The sequence below is a fragment of the Eublepharis macularius genome, chromosome 7 (genome assembly GCF_028583425.1).
Source record: "Eublepharis macularius isolate TG4126 chromosome 7, MPM_Emac_v1.0, whole genome shotgun sequence".
NCBI classification, from domain to species: domain Eukaryota; kingdom Metazoa; phylum Chordata; class Lepidosauria; order Squamata; family Eublepharidae; genus Eublepharis; species Eublepharis macularius.
Window position 1 is genome coordinate 113,522,721 of NC_072796.1, and position 19,441 is coordinate 113,542,161.

The 19,441-nt window shown below is 43.0% G+C and overlaps 1 protein-coding gene across 1 annotated transcript in view; it reads right to left on the bottom strand.

Moving 5' to 3' along the window:
* AZIN1 (antizyme inhibitor 1) overlaps positions 1-19,441 on the bottom strand; it is a 40,902-nt gene that overhangs the window by 11,888 nt on the left and 9,573 nt on the right. The window contains exons 2-5 of the mRNA XM_054984493.1: positions 9,162-9,299; positions 1,694-1,891; positions 1,268-1,441; positions 36-208 (exon numbers count right to left, since the gene is read on the bottom strand). Of these exons, the coding sequence (XP_054840468.1) occupies positions 36-208; positions 1,268-1,441; positions 1,694-1,795 (449 nt within the window). The 5' untranslated portion in view covers positions 1,796-1,891; positions 9,162-9,299. The remainder of the gene's footprint in view (positions 1-35; positions 209-1,267; positions 1,442-1,693; positions 1,892-9,161; positions 9,300-19,441) is intronic.

Sequence of the window (19,441 nt, forward strand, 5' to 3'; positions counted from 1 at the left end):
GCAATAAGTGAAACAAACATATTTATTTTACTTACTTTGCATTTGGGTGATTCCTAGCAATTTTCTTTAACTCCAATTCACTGTCACATGACAAAAGGTTTACTCCAATTTTCGCTGCATATTTTATCTGAGAAGCTTGCTTGCAAGGATTAGTGAATATGATGTTTTTAGAAGAAATTCCCAAATCTTGAACCAATGCCATTTCAGTCTGAAACACAAAAGGAAAACTATTTACAAAAACAGTTAAAGGCTGTCAAATGAACTTCGAGATTGTGTCAAGGTAGCCTCATGATACTAATGAGAAATAGTAGAGCTTTTCCAATACAGTGTGTGATACCAAAAATACATACAGGATTTGATACTAAAAACAATTAATAATAACATTTGATTTATATACTGCCCTTCAGGACAACTTAATGCCACACTCAAAGTGGTTCACATAGTATGTTGTTATTAATAAGGCAATTCAATTTTATGGGGTTTTTTTGGTTTTGTTTTACATATATGACTTTAAAAATACCAACTTCTCCACCTAAGAGCACTTATCCTTTGAATGAAAAAACCCGTTCAATTAAATACAAAGATGGAGCTTCCAATGCTTTTCGAAAGATGTTCAAGTTTTATCAAGGAAGGGGTACAAAATGGTGCTCCATTGTTTCCTACGGCAGGGGCAGGGAAGCTGATGCTTCCTCCAGGGCAAAGAAGCCAAGACCAAGAGCAACCACTGGCCAAAAGCCTCTTGATGCAAAAAGAACCAACAAGCCCAACCCAACCAATGTCATACTAGAGGATATCAGCAGAACCAACTGAAGCAAGGGACGCTGCCTCAAGCCCAACAGAACCAGTATCCCTCACAGAAGTCTGGCAGAACTCAAGCCAATGTTTTAACAAGCCCCTAACGAGTGATCTCATTTGCCTATGTGAGGTATCTCCCTCCCCACTCCCTACTGTTGCCGGGAAACCTGCAAAAAGAGAACCCCCCCCCAATATTTCCAGAAATATTCAGGATTGGGATACCAGTGTACCAGAGAATCCCTAATATCAATCCATATGCTCAAACATATCCACGCACACATCCATATGGCGAACCTAGGATATGAGTTTCAAAGTCAGATACTAGCATCTTAAATACTGTCAGAAGGACAAAAGAAAGCCAGTTTAAACACTGGACCACTAGGCTTAACATTATCATCAATATATATTCCAAAAGCTATTATTTATAGGAAAACTTCAGGTGATGATGATCAGAAACAAAATAAATACTCACTTTACTTGAACATGCAAAGCCAGTTCCAAGAGCTGCCAGAATCTCAAGTACACCTGGAGCAGAGTTACATTTAACATTGTAGAATGGCTTCATCCGTGCCATTGCATTCTGCCAGTGGATGTGTTGCTTGATCAGCTTCCCAAGGTCACCAACAAAAAATGTATTTTTGCCAGTCTACAAAAAACAAATAAAGAATATACACATTACTGATATTTTATAGCTACAAAAGGCATGATGACTGGGAGTCAATTATAGGGGACATACTTCCCACTTTGACCACTGGTGTCCTTGATACTGGCCTCCTTTTCCACAACTATATAGTTAAAATTATAACTCAGTTCTGAGAATATTTGTGTTACTTATAAAATTTATAAATATGAAATGAACTGTGAAAATCAGAAATGAAAACTGAATAGTAATACTTACAAGAGTATGTTCATAAATGCAGTTGTCGATGACATCTCTGAGATTCACTCCTTCATCCAATAAGCCAATGGAGTAGTTTGCATCCTCAAGAAATCCTTTCATCTCAGCCGTATTCCGCAAAGCCGACAGTCATAAACCAAGAAACACAAGGGACGGGCTGCAAAGCCTTAGAGCCGGGTCCTTAAATTATGCAACAAACTGTTTGACAGAAGAGATAAGGAAAACCTCAGTTGCTACAAACAGTGCAGCAGAGCATTTGCCAAAAAGTTTTTCATCTGTTACCCATGCAAAGAAGCCTACCAACAGTACAAATAAACTATGACTGATTTTGCAAGCAAAAGTGGTAAAACAGGCTTGAAACTTGAAGCCAAGCTACATGTTCAGCAAAATCACAGAGTCCTCTGGGACTGTACCACCTTGGATTACAGATGAAAAACTAATGCATGCAGCAAGCTAACACAGCACACAGAGAGATTCTAACTGTTCCCATAATAGACTACCAATTCTTATGCTGATGGGGGGGGGGGCGGTTGTACGAGGGAACATTCAAGGATAGCCTGCAGTGATCCAGCACCAGCTATCAACACATAGAACAGTCCCTGAATTGCAGCAGAAGAGGCTTTGCTATTGACAAAGCAAACTTTAAGAAGAGACCTGGTTTGGAACTGTTTTAACCTCATATAGGTTTTGCTTTGCCCTATTTTAAATACAAGGTTTGTTTTGAAAATCTTGCATGACCACAGTATTTGCACTAGTGACTTTTATTTTTGTAAAGCTATAACTGTGCCACCTTCCAAGTGTACTGAAGTAAATGGGCTTAAAGGGTATAACACTGCAAGACACCTTCCTATCTCGGTTAGTGAAAAGATCTGAAATTAAACCAAGTATGTTTCCTTACCCACCATGGCTCAGTATTATTTTGGAGCCATTTCTACAGGTCCTATTACCTTTAAGATTAGCAATTTCCACGTCAACAGCATTTTTATCTTTCAAACATTTCCTACAGTAAAGGTCTATGGCAGAGAAATAACAAGTACCAAATAAATGTACTTGTATTTTATTATGTGGACAAGGGGGAACCAACAGATGTTGTCTACCTGGACTTCCAGAAAGCTTTTGATAAAGTTCCTCATCAAAGGCTGCTAAGTAAGCTCAATAGTAATGGGGTAGAAGGACAAGTCCTCTCGTGGATCAAAAACTGGCTAATGAATAAGAAACCGAGTGAGTATAAATGGGCAATATTCATAATGGAGGGTGATAAGCAGTGGGGTACCGCAAGGCTCTGTATTGGGTCCGGTGCTTTTTAACTTGTTTATTAATGATTTGGTGTTGGGAGTAAGCTGTGAAGTGGCTAAGTTTGCTGATGACACTAAATTGTTCAGGGTGGTGAGAACCAGGGAGGATTGTGAGGCACTCCAAAGGGACCTGTTGAGGTTGGGCGAGTGGGCGTCAATGTGGCAAATGAGGTTCAACATGGCTAAGTGGAAAGTAATGCATATTGGGGCCAAAAATCCCAAATAGAAATGCACAATGATGGGGTCCAAACTGGAAGAGACTGACCAAGACAGAGCTCTTGGGAGTCGAGGTGGATAACTCACTGAAAATGTCGATACCGTGTGTGACAGCAATAAAAAAGGCCAACGCTATGCTGGGGATTATTAGGAAGGGAACTGAAAACAAATCAGCTAGTATCATAATGCCCCTGTATAAATCAATGGTACGGCCTCATTTGGCATACTGTGTACAATTCTGGTCACCACACCTCAAAAAAGATATTATAGCACTGGAAAAAGTGCAGAAAAGGGCAACTAGAATGATTAAAGGGATGGAACACTTCCCCTATGAAGAAAGGTTAAAGCACTTGAAGCTCTTTAGCTTCGAGAAACGACGACTGAGGGGTGACATGATAGAGGTTTACAAGATTATGCATGGGATAGAGAAGGTAAATAAGTATTTTTCTCCCTTTCTCACAATACAAGAACTCGTGGGCATTCAATGAACTTGCTGAGCAGTCGGGTTAGAATGGATAAAAGGGAGTGCTTCTTCACCCAAAGGGTGATTAACACATGGAATTCACTGCCTCAGGAGGTGGTGGCAGCTTCAAGCACAGACAGCTTCAAGAGGGGATTGGATAAACCATATGGAGCAGAGGTCCATCAGTGGCTATTAGCCACAAGGTATAGATGGAACTCTCTGTCTAGGGCAGTGATGCTCTGTATTCTTGTTGTTTGGGGGGGGGCAATCAGTGGGAGGGCTTCTAGTGTCCCTTCTCCACTGGCAGACCTCCTGAGGACAGCTGGTTTTTGGCCACTGTATGACACAGAGTGTTGGACTGGATGGGCCATTGGCCTGATCCAACACGGCTTCTCTTATGTTCTTTCTTATGTTCTCTTATTATGCAGCCATTCAATACACTCAACACTCAAGTACTTCAGAAGCATTTGCTTTCACAGATTCCAGAGGCCCAATTCAAACCACTGGTGCTATTCATTAAAGTCCTTAATGACCTTGGACTATGGTGTTCAAGGGACCTGCTGTACTCATGAGAGCCTGCCTACAGCTTAAGAATTTGCGGCTCACCTTCTCAATATGCTGACAACACTCCCCCCCCCCCAAGCTCTAGAACACCCTCTCCAGGGAGACTGAGGTGTCTCCCTTAATTAGCAGCCTTCCAGAGGAGGACTTCTGAGGTCCTTATTTCTGGAAAGTTGAACTAGTTCTGCTAGGGTTTTTTCCCTCGTGCAATTTCTTTTATTGCTTTTAGTATATTTAATGCTGCTTTGTTATGCTGGTAAGGGATGGGGAGGTATATTGATGGTGCTTTTAAGATCATAAGTTAAGGTTGGTTTGGGCTCTAAGTACATTTTGCTGATTACTCCTTTTTGTTGCCTACTGTTCTTGATTTTACAGTTTAAGTAATTTTTATCCTTGCTCTTTTAATAATTTTACTGCTCTTTTTTCACTTGCAATTCACCCTGTGTTTAAGCAGAAGAGTGGGGTGTAGAATAAATCAAAGTAATGCTTACAAGAACCTGGTACAGTAAGCTAATATCATCATACTGCAGATGAAAGTTGGAGAAACTGTGGCTTGCCAAAGGCTACTGAGACATGCAAGATCCAAACAACAAACCTTCTGAATCACAGCTCATTCCTTAGTTACTATACTATACCAACTCTACGTTGTTTACATGCTTTCCAACAATTACTTTAGTACAGTAAAACCAGTATCAAGGGGAACTGGGGTTGCCAATTAATAACAACAACAATATTCAATTTATAGACCGCCCTTCAACTTAACACCCACTCAAAGCAGTTTACAAAGTATGTTATCATTATCCCCACATCACCCTGTGGGGTGGGTGGGGCTGAGAGAGCTCTGAAAGGGTTGTGACTGATGCAAGGTCACCCAGCTGGCTTCAAGTGGAGGAGTGGGGAATCAAACGCAGGTCTTCAGATTAGAATCCCGTTGCTCTTAACCACTACACCAAACTGGCTTTCTTACCCAGCAGTACTGCATAGGAGGAAGCCATAGTTGGACCTCTCCAGAAAACACTGCCTGTTGTGCACTGCTGTGGCAGCCATGGCCGAGACTAGACAGGGATGCCCTGCCTGGTCTTCTGCTGCCCACTCTTGCATGAAAGCAGGCAGTGGAGGTCAAGGCAGGGCAGAAGCACAAGCAGGTGGTGCCCATGGCCAAGAAGCATTCCCTGCCTTTGCTCCACCTTTTCTCACATGAGACAAGCAGTAGAGGGGCAGGGAGCACTTCACAGCCAGGGTGTCACTCCCTCAGCAGCCATGCACGTCAGTGGTGCCCATAGCTGGGATGCGGAGCCCACTCCTCCATCTGCAGTCCAGCATACCTGTTAACTCCACTTTTACTATATTGAATACAATATATAGCTAATAAAAGTATATGTAGCCACCAAACTTATTAATTATTAATAAGTATTATTAAAAGTATTAAAAGTATTATTAAACATATAAACATATAAACAATATATACTTATTAAAAGTATATGTTATAGCTAATAAAAGTATATGTAGCCGCCAAACTTATTAATGTATTGATTTGCGTAGAAATATATATACCTTAAAATTCTAGAGTGCACTGACCAAAAAAAGGAGGGAGGCACCCCAAGCTCTCAACCACTATGTTTCTAATCTGCTGGCTGAAGGGCAGGCAAAACATTTCGAAGCTCAATTTATTTTGTGGTTATTTAATACGGTTATTTACATGGCTACATTGCTCTTTTAAACTTCTCCCATGGTAAACTGCCTTGGTTATTTTTCATGACAGGAGGAAAAAGTAGTAATAAAGGCAGAGCTATCTGAAGCCATCCTCCACAAGGGAAGAAAGCATGTGAGCACCACCCCTCAGTAACTGGTTGACCCAGAAGGGTGTTTGCAGCCATAAGGAGGAAGTAGGGACAACAAGGAGACCAGAGGAGAAAGGCTGAAGTTGTTGGTTTCATAGCCAACAGGTGAAGCTGGAAACAGGAGGCAGAAAAAGATTTAATGGGAATTTAAACATACACCCAGGCAAGCCAACTTTAATTAATACTGTTCCACAGACTCTCATTATGTTTAATTGACTTTTTCCTCAATAAATTTTATAACAGAACACTAGGACACTTCTATTCAGCGCACACATATGCACTCAACCTGGGCGTTGTTAAGGCTCTTCTGAGCTTAGTCACACCTGAAATGCAAGCATATTTGCTAATGGACACTTGTATGAAGTGGCTTAAGGGTCAATTTACAGAGTATGACTAATCTAAAATATTTGAGCTCAATGCTTGGGAGAACAGATCTTGCCATGAAAGAAAAGCTAGAATGCCTAGACGCTCTTACAAACATTACGAGAAAGGTTGTGCCATCCATTATGAGTAAACTGCCTGCCATTCCAAGGGCAGTTTGTCACAAAGCCATTGAAGTTGAGTAGATTCTCAAACTTGCCTCACCAGTCAAAGTTGTGCTTTGAAGTCAGCTTTGTTCAGATAGGAGACCATCTCTGACAATGTGAAGACAGCAAACACACAGCGATACCGGAAGCAGCTGCACCAATAGTTGTATTTATTGCATTCCCTTCTACTGGTCAGTCAAAACTTGGCTCCCAAAACAGCAAATGGTACTTAAAATCCAATTCAAGTACCAATTACTCCTAGGCAGTGGCAACATGTTTCCAGCACAACAGACTGACTTATAATAAGAAAAGTTTAGACAAGAAAAAAGAATTGAGAAGAGAGTAATCTCTATAGAAGAGACTAATCTCTATTCTTTTGATTAAGTTCTTTATACTGTTTAAGAGATTCAGTTAAACTTTGGATCATCTCAATGTGATGACTTCAGGTAAGGAACACTGTCAGATCGAAACTTCAAATGAGTATTTATTCTCGGGCCGTATTCAAACGATGTATAGACTCTGGTTTGTTCATGTTGAGAAAGAATGAGCTTGCTTTATTCTCAGACTTGTATATTCCCTCTCATGTGTGGGGCAGAGATCGAGGCCTTCCTAGTTCAGAAATTCTTTCATCTAGTCTCAGTTTGTTATGATGTCCAAACTGGAGCAACAAATTGGAGATTGTTTCTTGCTTATAGTTTAATTCTGTTTTGGAATTGTGATTAGCATGCTACAAAGCAAACCCTGATTTGCTGAAGCATTCTGATTTGGATGAGATCAAAGACTTCCTAAACCAAGTGCCCCTGTATGTTGGGGCTAGCCAGAAAACCTGGCCCTTTCCTCCCCACTCTCCAGTGACCCTTGCTTCGGAATGCAAAACAAGAGCCTTCCTAAACCTTACATCTCAGCCTTCAGTCTTCATTCCACACACAAGGGGATGGGGGAGTGCACACATCTCAGAACACACCAGACTCCATTTTGTCACAAACACTAGAGTTTGTTCATAGTATCTGGCTGTAGATCAGATCTGTGTTGTCTGAAATTAGGATTTTTTTTAAAGGCAGACTCTCTCTTGTTTTTACAACTATGGATGGAAATCACAAAGGCAGCTGTACTGTGCCCCAGTGCACAGTATAGGTAGCTAAGCTCAAGCAAATCCCAACACCAGGCTGTCACATGGCTGCACAATCAATATTTCTGGGGTCATTGAAAGCATTTACACCAGCTTCCAAGTGTCAACTGCTTTTATCAGTTAACATCAGCTCCAGTGGAGGTTGCACAGCTACTGGATCACAGAATCTCAGACCCCAAATATGCCTGGCTTGCCAGGGTTCCACTACCTACACTAATAAGAAGCGTCAGTGCACGGTAACAGAGTTAGGGATCATGCTCCATGCTGCCCATCTCTTTGAAATGCTTCCTTTTTCTATATGCAAGTGAAGAATGACTTGCAACATATCAAGTTTAGAGTAAAAACGGAGACTAGGTTTAAATGTAACAGTAAACTATGATCTAAGTAGAAAATTTTATGGGAAACTGTTGGCTTTTACTCTCAAACTGGCAAATTATGATCTGCCCTTTCCCGGTAAACCAGGATTCTAACTTCCAGTTTAATCCTAGTTTGGAGGGAGAACACAAACCAGAGTTTTCTGATTGAAATGCAATGAAAAACTGTGCTTTGCTATCAGACTGAAAGAAAATTATGTGATTTCACATGAGGGGAGGTAGCATTCAAGACCAAGGACCCACCTGAACTATTCACTTCACAAACTATAGTTTGCTAGTACATCTGAATCTATCCATAGTCTTCCAGCAAAGAACTCAAATGATTTTCAAAATCAGAACGGCTGGGTATAAATATGCAACAAGCAGAAAGGAAGAACTTGTTAGGGTGTTTGATGTTACAGAAAGCAACTGGCAATGCAATCTTCTTCCCCTTAAGGTGAGCTTACAATTTTGATATAAATGTAAATATCAAGTTACTTCTGGACTATCACCTTTGACCTTGTTCTTCAATATTATCAGATAACTGAAAGCTAGGAGATATACAGACATGGCTTATTCACAAACTTTTTAGAATTAAGAATTTAATAAAGCAGGGAGTCGTGTTTGTTTATGGGAGGTTATAAACCATTCTTTTTCAGTTTTTCAAATTTGCCATATCTTGTACTCATCTCATAAATATAGTGAGTTTAGGATCTTATTTAAGTTCTACTTTCTAATGGAGTGTTGAAAAGTAGCATCATTTGTGTCCATCTTGTACTGTTAAACAAGGAAAATATATTTAAAATCTATCAAAAGTTGGAATAAGATGTTTGGGGGGTGTTATTTCAACCTTGTTTATATCTGACACAACTTTTGTCCAATAAAAAGTTAAATTATCTACATTAGTTAAGATACTATGCTTTGTAAAATGAACAGCACTTCACGCCTTGGAAGCAATTTTCCTACACGAGGAAAATTCTTTGTCATTTGGCAATGATTCGCAATAAATCACTTTTTGTTTAGACAACTAGCTCTCTCTAGTACAAAACTAAAACAATGGAGGGGGGAAGGAGATGTACTTACATGGACAAGTTAGGAGATGGAACCCTACTATCATCAGCTAGGTTCCCAAGGTGGCTCAGCGTTGAAGTCGAACTGTTCTCGATAAAGCACTTCTCCTAAACCCTCTGGATAGTTGTAAACCTGGTCAGAGAGTTTGCCCTGCAGAGAAAATACAGAGGTAACTATTTAGAGTATGCATGAACAAGGAAGAAAATCTAGTTCACACAACTTTGTCTCTACTCAGGTTTTAAGGGGGGAACGGGGACTGTACATTCACAGACATTCACTTTACATCAGTTGCTCAAGACCTGTCTTAAAAAAAAAATCAATTCTTTTAGCCATACGCCTTTATTCAGTTTATAGTTACTCTCATATATCAGCACATAGCCTCAATCCAATGACACGTACAACTCCGCGTTCCCTTAACAGCAGCCTCTTCTGCCACAAGGTAGGTTTTTGAAAAAAAGTATCTCTACGGTATATGTTGGCTGCTGTGAGGGCATGAGAACTGGAGAAAATTCAAAGCCTGCTTATGTGTCTACAAAAACAGGATTATCTCTATCACAACACAATCTTGAATTTTAAAGAAGTATTCAGTATTAATGTTAAGAAGTCAATGTTTAATATTTCTGTAACAAGACAAATGTAGTCTTAGAAGCCATGCCTAAAAAATATCAGATGATCATAACTCTTTAACCACTGAGGATGCTTATCCTGGAAACACAGCAACAACATAACATACCACTGAGGATGCTTAACAAGGGAAAACAATAAAAAGATACTTGATATTAGAAGAAGGAGCCAGTTCCAAATGCACTAAGCAGGGCCTACACAAATGTAGCATATTCCATTTGCAGTAAATCATCATGCTTGCATTTCTGCAATTAAAAAATCCCAGGCAATAGTTGTTTCACTATTAATACAGGCTGGAAAAAAATTGTGTTTGACAGACTCAAGCAAGCAAGTTTTAAGGGCAAGAACTTCAGTTTATCAAGCATTAGCTGAAGCTAATTACTATCAAATCATGTTCTAGACTAGTGATTCTCAACTTATTCTTATGTTCCACCAAGCACTATCAAAAAATTGGGGTTCCATCATGATAGAGACAAAAGGCCCACTTTCTCCAAAGTATGTATTGTCGAAGGCTTTCACGGCCGGAGAACGATGGTTGTTGTGGGTTTTCCGGGCTGTATTGCCGTGGTCTTGGCATTGTAGTTCCTGACGTTTCGCCAGCAGCTGTGGCTGGCATCTTCAGAGGTGTAGCACCAAAAGACAGAGATCTCTCAGTGTCACAGTGTCACTGTGGACTTGGAGAGGGCAGTGTCACTGTGACACTGAGAGACCTCTGTCTTTTGGTGCTACACCTCTGAAGATACCAGCCACAGCTGCTGGCGAAACGTCAGGAACTACAATGCCAAGACCACGGCAATACAGCCCGGAAAACCCACAACAACCATCGACAGGTATTCTGTTTATTATTTACAGTAAGTTTTAAGAACATAAAAGAATTGCAAATGTATGGCTAGAAGTAAATTTTATTTACTGTCATGTATGCCTGCATACCTGCTATTAATGTGTTTTGCATTTTGTGCTGATCATAACTGTTTGCTAAAGTTGTATTCTGTATACTGTATAAATCATCTGAGAGTGTGATAACTGCTAACATGTAATGTACTGGACCAGTGGGGGTTGACTGTTATCTGTTGAAAGTATTTACTTTCACTTCTATGGTAAGTGTCCGTGGATGTAAGCTGCGGGCAGCAAGCGATGTATCTTTTCTCAGAGTCAGAGATGATTTCATTCTGTACTATGTCTAGCCTAAACTAATCAGTTCCCATGCAACTCTTTGGGGGTTTTGCGCCAGACTGTCAACGGACTCAAAAGGTGGGAAGTTTCCCTATAATTAGTAATGCCCCTTTTTGAATAGTCACTTCTGCCAATTGCTACCTTTGTATGAACACCTTGAACTGTATGGAACTCTAATAAAGTTGCTTCAACTGGAACACCTGTGTGTTAACTGTGGAGAACTTGAGGGACCTAACTGCCAGGGACTGACATTTACTTGCTATTAGGCAGGGGGAATCGAAGACCAGGAGAAACACAGAGTGCCTAAGGTGCCAAACATTAGTACTAGCATGCCAAAGATCACAGATCCAGGGCAGGTAGGAGCAGCAGGTGATGGCATGTCACACTTGCAGATGAACATGGGGACTGACAGAAGATGAATTATTTGTAATTGTTATGAAACCTCTGCTCCGATTGTGAAAAACAGTGTTTCTTACCTGTAACTGTTGTTCGTTGAGTGTCTTCTGTGCAGACACACATTGGGACTGCACACGCGCAGGCCGGCCGCGGATTTTTCTAGCTTTAAATCTGTTAAAGGGGACACTCGCCCACTCTGCGCCTGCGCAGTAGCATTCCTGCCAAAACGCAGTTGCTAGGGCGAGCGTCCCCGAGATTCCCTCAGTTCACCTGAGCCGCCGGAGAGCAGAAACCAGGCTAATTAAAAACACTCACAGCAGGGCAGGTGGGAGGGAATGTGTGTCTGCACAGAAGACACTCAACGAACAACAGTTACAGGTTAGAAACACTGTTTTTCGTCTTTGTCCTTCTGTGCAGCCCCACACTGGGAGTATAGCAAGCTACTCACTTAACAGGGGCGGGTGTGAGTGATCAATTGACCAAGGACTGTAAGACAGCTGTTCCAACTGCTGATTCTCTTCTTGCATTTACATCCACAGAATAATGCCTGATGAAAGTATCGGGAGAAGACCAGGTCGCAGCTTGGCAGACGTCTCGAAGAGGAATTCCTTGCAGGAAGGCAGTGGAAGCAGCCTGCGCTCGAGTGGAATGGGCCCTCACCAAAAAGGGATACTGAGTGCCAGTCTGTCGATAACACAGTTTAATCGCAGAGACAATCCAGCAAGACAGAGATTGAGAGGACACCGACAACCCTTTGCGTGTGCCAGTGTAACTTACAAACAGGGCAGATGATTTCCTAAAGCCCTTTGTTCTATGTAAATAGTACAATAAAACCCGTTTGAGATCCAAGGTGTGTAGTACTTGTTCTGCAGGTGAGGTGGGGTTTGGAAAAAACACTGGAAGCACTACCTTCTGTTGCAAGTGAAATTTTGACATCGCCTTGGGTTGGAACTCAATACTAGTGTGCAATATCACCTTTTGGGGAAAAAATTGCAAAAATGGAGGGTCAATGCATAGAGCAGTAAGTTTACCGACTTGCCTAGAGGACATGATGGCTACCAAAAATGCCACCTTTAACGTCAAGAAGGACAAGGGACAAGATGCAAGTGGCTCAAAGGGTGGGAGCATCAGCTGCAAGAGCACCAGGGGCAAGCTCCATTGGGGAACGGGAGGGAGCCTAGGGGGGTAGGTCTTAAACAACTCCTTCAGAAATTGTTTGGAAAGGTAAAGAGCAAAGACAGTTTTGCTGTCAATCTGCTCGTGGAATGCTGATGTGGTTGAAGCCATCAGCCCTAACAAGGTCTGGATCATAAGGGCCGACTGATAACGGTAGGATATGAAAAATTGTGCCAAAGAACACAACCTTCGCAACCTATCCTGGGGGAGAAATGCCCTGCCTTGCAGGGAGTCAAAGTGGACCCCAATGAAGCGCGTTGATGGAAGCACCATAGCAGGTTGCTGAGGCAGCTGCACTGGATGAAATGGAACCGACGGCCGTCCAGTCGGAACCGACATACCAAGGAGAGCAGGATCCGGAGGCAGGGATTGCTCAAAAGAGAGGACTGGGTCCGTCAGGTCCGGAACCGTGGGGAAGTCAACATCGCCATTCTGCAGGATCGGAGTGCAAGGAGGCAAGGGCGTGTGGAGAAGCTCCAAGACTTCCTCCTCCGGAATGGTAGGCAGAGGAGAGGATCGGCCCCGATCACTCTTAGCAGTCGACGTTGAGCGCTTCCCATGCTTCGTCTTAGCCTTTGCCTTCTTCGGCACAGGCTCCAAAGAAGCCCGAACAGCAGCAGTCAGTTCCAAAGAAGAACGTTTCTTCGCATGGGACCCTGGTTCACTTGTCGGGTCGGGACGGAGACTTGGCTGGAACCAAAGGGGGCTTGGTTGGATCCGAAGATCTCGAGGCTGCAGGCAAAGGCGTAGGATCAGGAGACTGGGATTTCTCCCCAGACTGCTTTCCCGGTTGCGCCTTAGGAGGCAGAAGGTTAGATTCCCATAGGAACGCTTTTAGACAGGCATCCCTATTATTTCTCGCCTTCGGTGTAAATCCTTGGCAAATGGAACAACAGGGAACATTATGACCCTTGCCAAGACAGAAAAGGCAGAGATCATGGCCATCAGATTGGGTCATCTTGGTGCCACAGCGTTGGCATTTCTTAAAGAGAGAAGACAGACATTTTCAGACAAATATGATATCAATCGGATCACTAGAAAAGAACCTCTCTCGACGGTGGCGAAAGAAGAACTGAGGGAATGTCGGGGACGCTCGCCCTAGCAACCGCGTTTTGGTGGGAACGCTACTGCGCAGGCACAGAGTGGGCGAGCGTCCCCTTTAACAGATTTAAAGCTAGAAAAATCTCTCCGTGGCCGGCCTGAGCGTGCGCAGTCCCAATGTGTGTCTGCACAGAAGGACAAAGACGATCCACTGTTCTATACAGCCCTGGGGTTCTTCAATAAGATCAGTAACAGCAGGCAAGATTTTCAGAAGGACTTGGGGATCACCTTGCAAAGTACCCATGTTTGGTGCAGTGATACTCACTCAATAACTTAGGAGACACCCAAGGCTCTTCTAAGCACTGTTCCCCCATATGGCACCCAGTTCATGTTTCAGAAAATTTTGGAAGGCCATTGCCTGATAGAGCTTGTAGCTGATAGGTAGTTCACATCTTGCAACAGCCACCATCACAGAGACCGGTAAACAGGTAAGCTGTGAGCCAGGAATGGAAGTCAAGGGCCCCTCCTCTCCAGCTGTACCACCCTTCTTTGTAGCCCTGTGCTCTCATTCCAGCACCTAGGCAGCTGCCAAAAAGAGAGCAAGCAAGCCACAATGGGGTAGTGGTGGTTTGCTCCCTCTTTTCTATAGCCAGCTGGCCCTCCTCTGGGCACCCTGGCCACCTCATTCTTTCACCTAAGCTGCTGTGCCTCGCGTTGAGGAAATAAGAAGGCAGACGGGGAAAAATTCCCCTTCTTCCATTCAGATACATAGTTAGATATATATTTAATATTAATATTAATATTAATAACTATATGGATTTATTTTTTATCTATTTTGTAAAGTACTATTACATCATTCACCTTTTACATGGTAGATCTTGCATTTTTAATATATTGCTATTTGGTGACTGTATTGTATTTGATTTTCATCATGTCTAATTATGCTTAAGGCCTATAGTCATATAAGCAGAATAAATTGATGATGATGATGAAAACAAGAGTTGCACTTACTGTAACTGTTGTTCATTGACGTCTTCTGTGCAGGCACCCATGGGACTGCGCACATGCAGGTCTGCCAATACGGCAAAGTTTTAAAGCTAAAATCCGCTAGGGGGCACTCACCTACTCAGTGTGCATGCGTAGCATTTCCTGCCAAACATGCCACCAGGAGGCGGCACCCCCTCCACCCTCAATTCTCCTGAGTCACCAGCCCAAGGTAAGTATAGTTCAGGCACAGCGGGACAGTTGGGAGGGTATGTATGCCTGCACAGAAGAAGTCAATGAACAAGTGATACAGTAAGCACAACTGTTTTCATTGTCTGTCTTTTATGCAGTCCCACATGGGAGACTAACAAACTTCTTACCTGGAGGTGGGTGTGTTCTTACCGAAAAAGGAAGTGGAGGACCACCTGTACCACGGCTGCCTCTCTCCATCATGTTCAGGGCATAATGCTTCGCAAAGGTGTCTGCGGACAACCACGTTGCCGTATTGAAGATATCATGGAGAGGCACTCCTCTTATCCAAGCTGCAGAAGAAGCCTAAGATCTCATCATGTATGCTTTCACTTCCAATGGACAAGATAAATGTGCTGCTATATAATATTCCTTAATTGTAAGTGTAACCCATCTAACTACAGACTGAGCTGTAGCTCCTTTACCCTTCCTGGGCCCCACATAACAAATAAACAGTTGTTTGTCCTTTCTAAATGATGATGTGCGATTTAAATAAAATAATGCCCTGTGTACATCAAGCATGTGTAGTGCCTTTTCTGACTTACTGGAAGGGGATGGAAAAAACACGGGGAGCACTATGTCCTGAGACAGGTGAAAAAACGTAGCAACCTTAGGTCTGAACCTAACACATGGGCGAAGTACCACTTTACCCTGATGCACCTTGAGAAAAGGAGGGATGGATCTGAGGGCTGCTATCTCACTCATCCTTCTAGTAGATGTAATGGCCACCAAAAAGGAAACTTTCAAAGATAAAAATTTTAAAGAGCAACTAGCTAGGGGGTGAAAAGGAGGGGACATAGTTTGGCTAACACTAAGTGACGTGACCATTGAGATACAATTTGCTTGATTGGTGGAAGAGATTCTGCAACCCCCTAAGGAATGACTTAGAGATGTGCTGAGAAAAGGCTGTCTTCCCATCTATTCTGGAGCGGAAAGTTGAAATGGCTGCTAAATACACATTAACTGATGAACTGGATAGGCCCTCATTCTCTGAGTGCTAATAAGAAATCTAAAATTTGGGATAGCGTGCATTCAAAAGGATCTTTCCCTTTGTAGGCCCATCTGGCAAATCTGTCCCCTTAAAACCATATGATTTCCTAGTGTTTTCTTGTCTAGGATTGAGGACCAACCTCTGCTATTCTGTCTGAGAGTTGTCCTGTCCCAGTATGAGCCAAGCTGTTAGTTTCAGTCTGGGTAGGTTGTGATACCATACCCCCATATGGCTGAGCAGGTCTGATTCCAATCCGAAGTGAAACAGAGAACCTTTGGAGAACCTTTGTACATGCTGGTACCAGGGTTGTCTGGGCCAGTAAGATGTTATTAGGATTATGTCTGGTCTGTCTCTCTGTATCTTGCTGACAGTTCTGGCAATCAAAGAAATAGGGGGAAAGGCGTAAAAGAGTTTTCGTCTCCAAGTCAGCTGAAAAGCGTCTCCTAGGGAGTTTTTGCCCACACCTCCCCTTGAGCAAAATCTCGGTGTTTTCTGATTCCCTTATCTTGCACACAGATCTATTTCAGGATGTCCCCATTTCCGAAACACTTCTTCCAGATATTCGTCATCTCGTGTCCATGCATGGTTCTCCATGTGCAGTCTGCTCACCTTTCTGCAACTACATTTGCAGTCCCTGGGATGTGTACTGCTTGGAGGGCGATTCGTCTCTCCAGAGCCTAGTCCCAGATGAGAATGGCCTCTTCGCATAATACTCTGGAAGTGGTGCCTCCTTGTTTGTTTAAATAAAACATAGTGGTGGAATTGTCGGTCAGAACCTGGACCCTCTTTTGCTTCACTGTATCTGATAAAGCAATAAGGGTACAACAAATCCTTCTCAGTTCTAAGACATTTATGTGCAAGTCCCTTTCATCTCTAGACCATAAGCCATGAGTCTTAAGGAGGCCACAGCGAGCACCCCAGCTCGCTGTTGAGGCATCAGTAGTTAGTCTCTTGTATCTGTGGAGACCCAAAGTCTACACACTTAAATAGGTGGTCGTCATTATTCCACCACTCAAAGGCTCTGAGAATCTCCCTAGGAATAGTATATTTCTTGTCCTGTCCATGTACCTAACAATTGTGAACATCTGAAAACAACAATTGTAATTTATGCACATGGAGTCTAGCCATAGGTGTGACTGCAGTGGTGGAGACCATCAGACTCAGTAGGAAGTAGGAAGTAGGAAGCAGGACTGGGACTTGTCTCTCCTGTTCAAAATCAAAAAGAGTCCAGTAAAACCTTTAGGATTAACCAACTTTATTGTAGCATAAGCTTTTGAGAATCACAGTTCTCTTCGTCAGATGCATCTGACGAAGAGCACTGATGCATCTGACGAAGAGAACTGTGATTCTCGAAAGCTTATGCTACAATAAAGTTGGTTAGTCTTAAAGGTGCTACTGAACTCTTTTTGATTTTGCTACTACAGACTAACATGGCTAACTCCTCTGGATCTATCTCCTGTTCAAAGGTATGGTAACACACAGATGAATGAGGGGTTTTGTACTGCACCTCAGTCCCCGCTGTCAAAACTTTCAAAGGTCAATGTCACAGATTGGCTCCTATATGATCTCCCCAACTCCAGTCCTTGTCTAGGCTGAGAAGTGTGCTGTGGCCAATCTCTGCACTCATGTGCACAACAAGGTTGTCTCTCATCATATTCACCCACACAGGGTAGCTCAGCAGTGAACCCTTCCTCTATTTTGGCGCTCTCGGCAGAAATGTATGAGGGGGATCTGGAGTGAAGAGAAGGGGTCCGAGGTTTGTCAATAACAATGACATCAGGCTGTTCAACATGCCTCTCTATGTGTCTCTTAGTCTTAGCCTTCTTCTTCGGAGGCTTGACTACTTCAGCCAGCGCTTGACACCCTCTGGTGTAGATCTTATCTGAGAACGCAGTCTTGGATCCGAGTCTTTCAGGTCGAAGCAGTTCGGTTCCAAGAATCTCGAGTCCATCTGCTTCAAAGTCACGCTCTTTGGATCCGATGGTAGTTTGGTCGAAGTCAACTCTGGGCATTTCTTTTCTGACTTCGTTGTCGGAGCCAGAACAAGCTCCGATCTTGAAGGTGACTTAGCAGGTGGATGTCAGATCTGAGGGACCTCAGTGAGGCTTTGGGTCTCAAGTGGTCAGTTTTGAGTATGAGACGGATCTGATGCCATTGGAACTGAGACAGCCGAGTGGCTTGAGGGATGCCAACTCTGAGCGGGGGGGGGGGGGGACAATTTTCAAGGTCGAAATTTGTGCTTGCGGTACCATCTGGTCTCTGCTTCCCGCTGAAGGGAAAGAGGTCTTTGTAATATCAGAAGCTCTCATAACTTTCCCCCAGAGGAGCACCTTCAGCCTAGTGGCCCTCTCAGCCTGTGCCTTCAGGGTGAATTTGCGGCAATGTTCACAGGTCTGAACATTATGCACGTCCTCTAAGCACTCCAGACAGAGAACAGCCATCCATTCTGGTCATTTTAGTAGTGTAAGTAAAACAGCATTTAAATAAACCTTTATCAGCCATTTTAACACTTATCTTTTTCTCCTTTCACTTACAAAACAAAGTAGATGAAAAGCGTGAACCTTCCTAGCCGGGGGCGAAGAACTGAGGGTAGAGGGGGAGCCATCTCTCAGTTGCATGTTCGGCGGAAAACACCGCGCATGTGCACTGGGTAGGCAAGCGCCCCCTAGCGTATTTTAGCTTTAAAATCTTGCCGTATCAGCACGCCTGCACGAGCACAGTCCCACATAGGATTGCACAGAAGACTGACAATGAATATTAATATTTATATTATTGTGTGTTTGGGGTGGCACACTTGGCATACAATGGTCATGTAGCTCTTTTGGTTGTTGGTGATTGCTAATGAGCCACAGAGTGAGTGCTACTGATCTGATGTGTTCTCAGGTGACTGACTGTATGAGCAATGGAGAAGTTCAATAGATCCAGACAGCATTCTGCAAGCCAGGTAATATCAAGAAGAAAGCTAGAGTGTTAAATTGTGGAACCTACTTGTGTTCTAATACAGACGGAAAGAATAAGGTTAATATATATTCCCCAGAGGACACTCTGATCAGGGGACAAACAGCTGTTGGTGGTCCCTGGCCCGAAGGAGGCCCGCCTAGCCTCGGCTAGAGCCAGGGCCTTTTCAGTCCTGGCTCCCACCTGGTAGAACGCTCTGTCTGTTGAAATCAGGGCCCAGCAGGACCTACTATCTTTTCGCCAGGCCTGCAAAACAGAGTTGTTTCGCCAGGCATATGACTGAGGCTGGGCCTCCGCCGGCCTGGAAAAAGGGGTGTATAAATCTTAACCCTCCCTGTGAAGGCTGTCCACCATCTTGTTTTAAATGTGTTGTTTTTAATGTACATTAATTTTTTTAATTGTATTTTTAATATGTTGTTATCCGCCCTGAGCCAGCTCGTGGGGAGGGTGGAATACAAATCTGAATAAATAAATTAAAACACACTAGCTTACTGTTTGGAGTTCACCAAGAACTAAGACTGACAGTTAAACTGAATTATTAAAAATTGAGATATGCTATATAGTGTAATACCTCTCAAGAGACATGGTGTTAAGTTCCAATTTGAGGATGTTAAGCAAGACTAGACAAAAGGATGCCAATATGGTGGCTAGGAAGAACACAGATAATTTGAGCCTCTCCTATGCATATCCAACAGCTTCT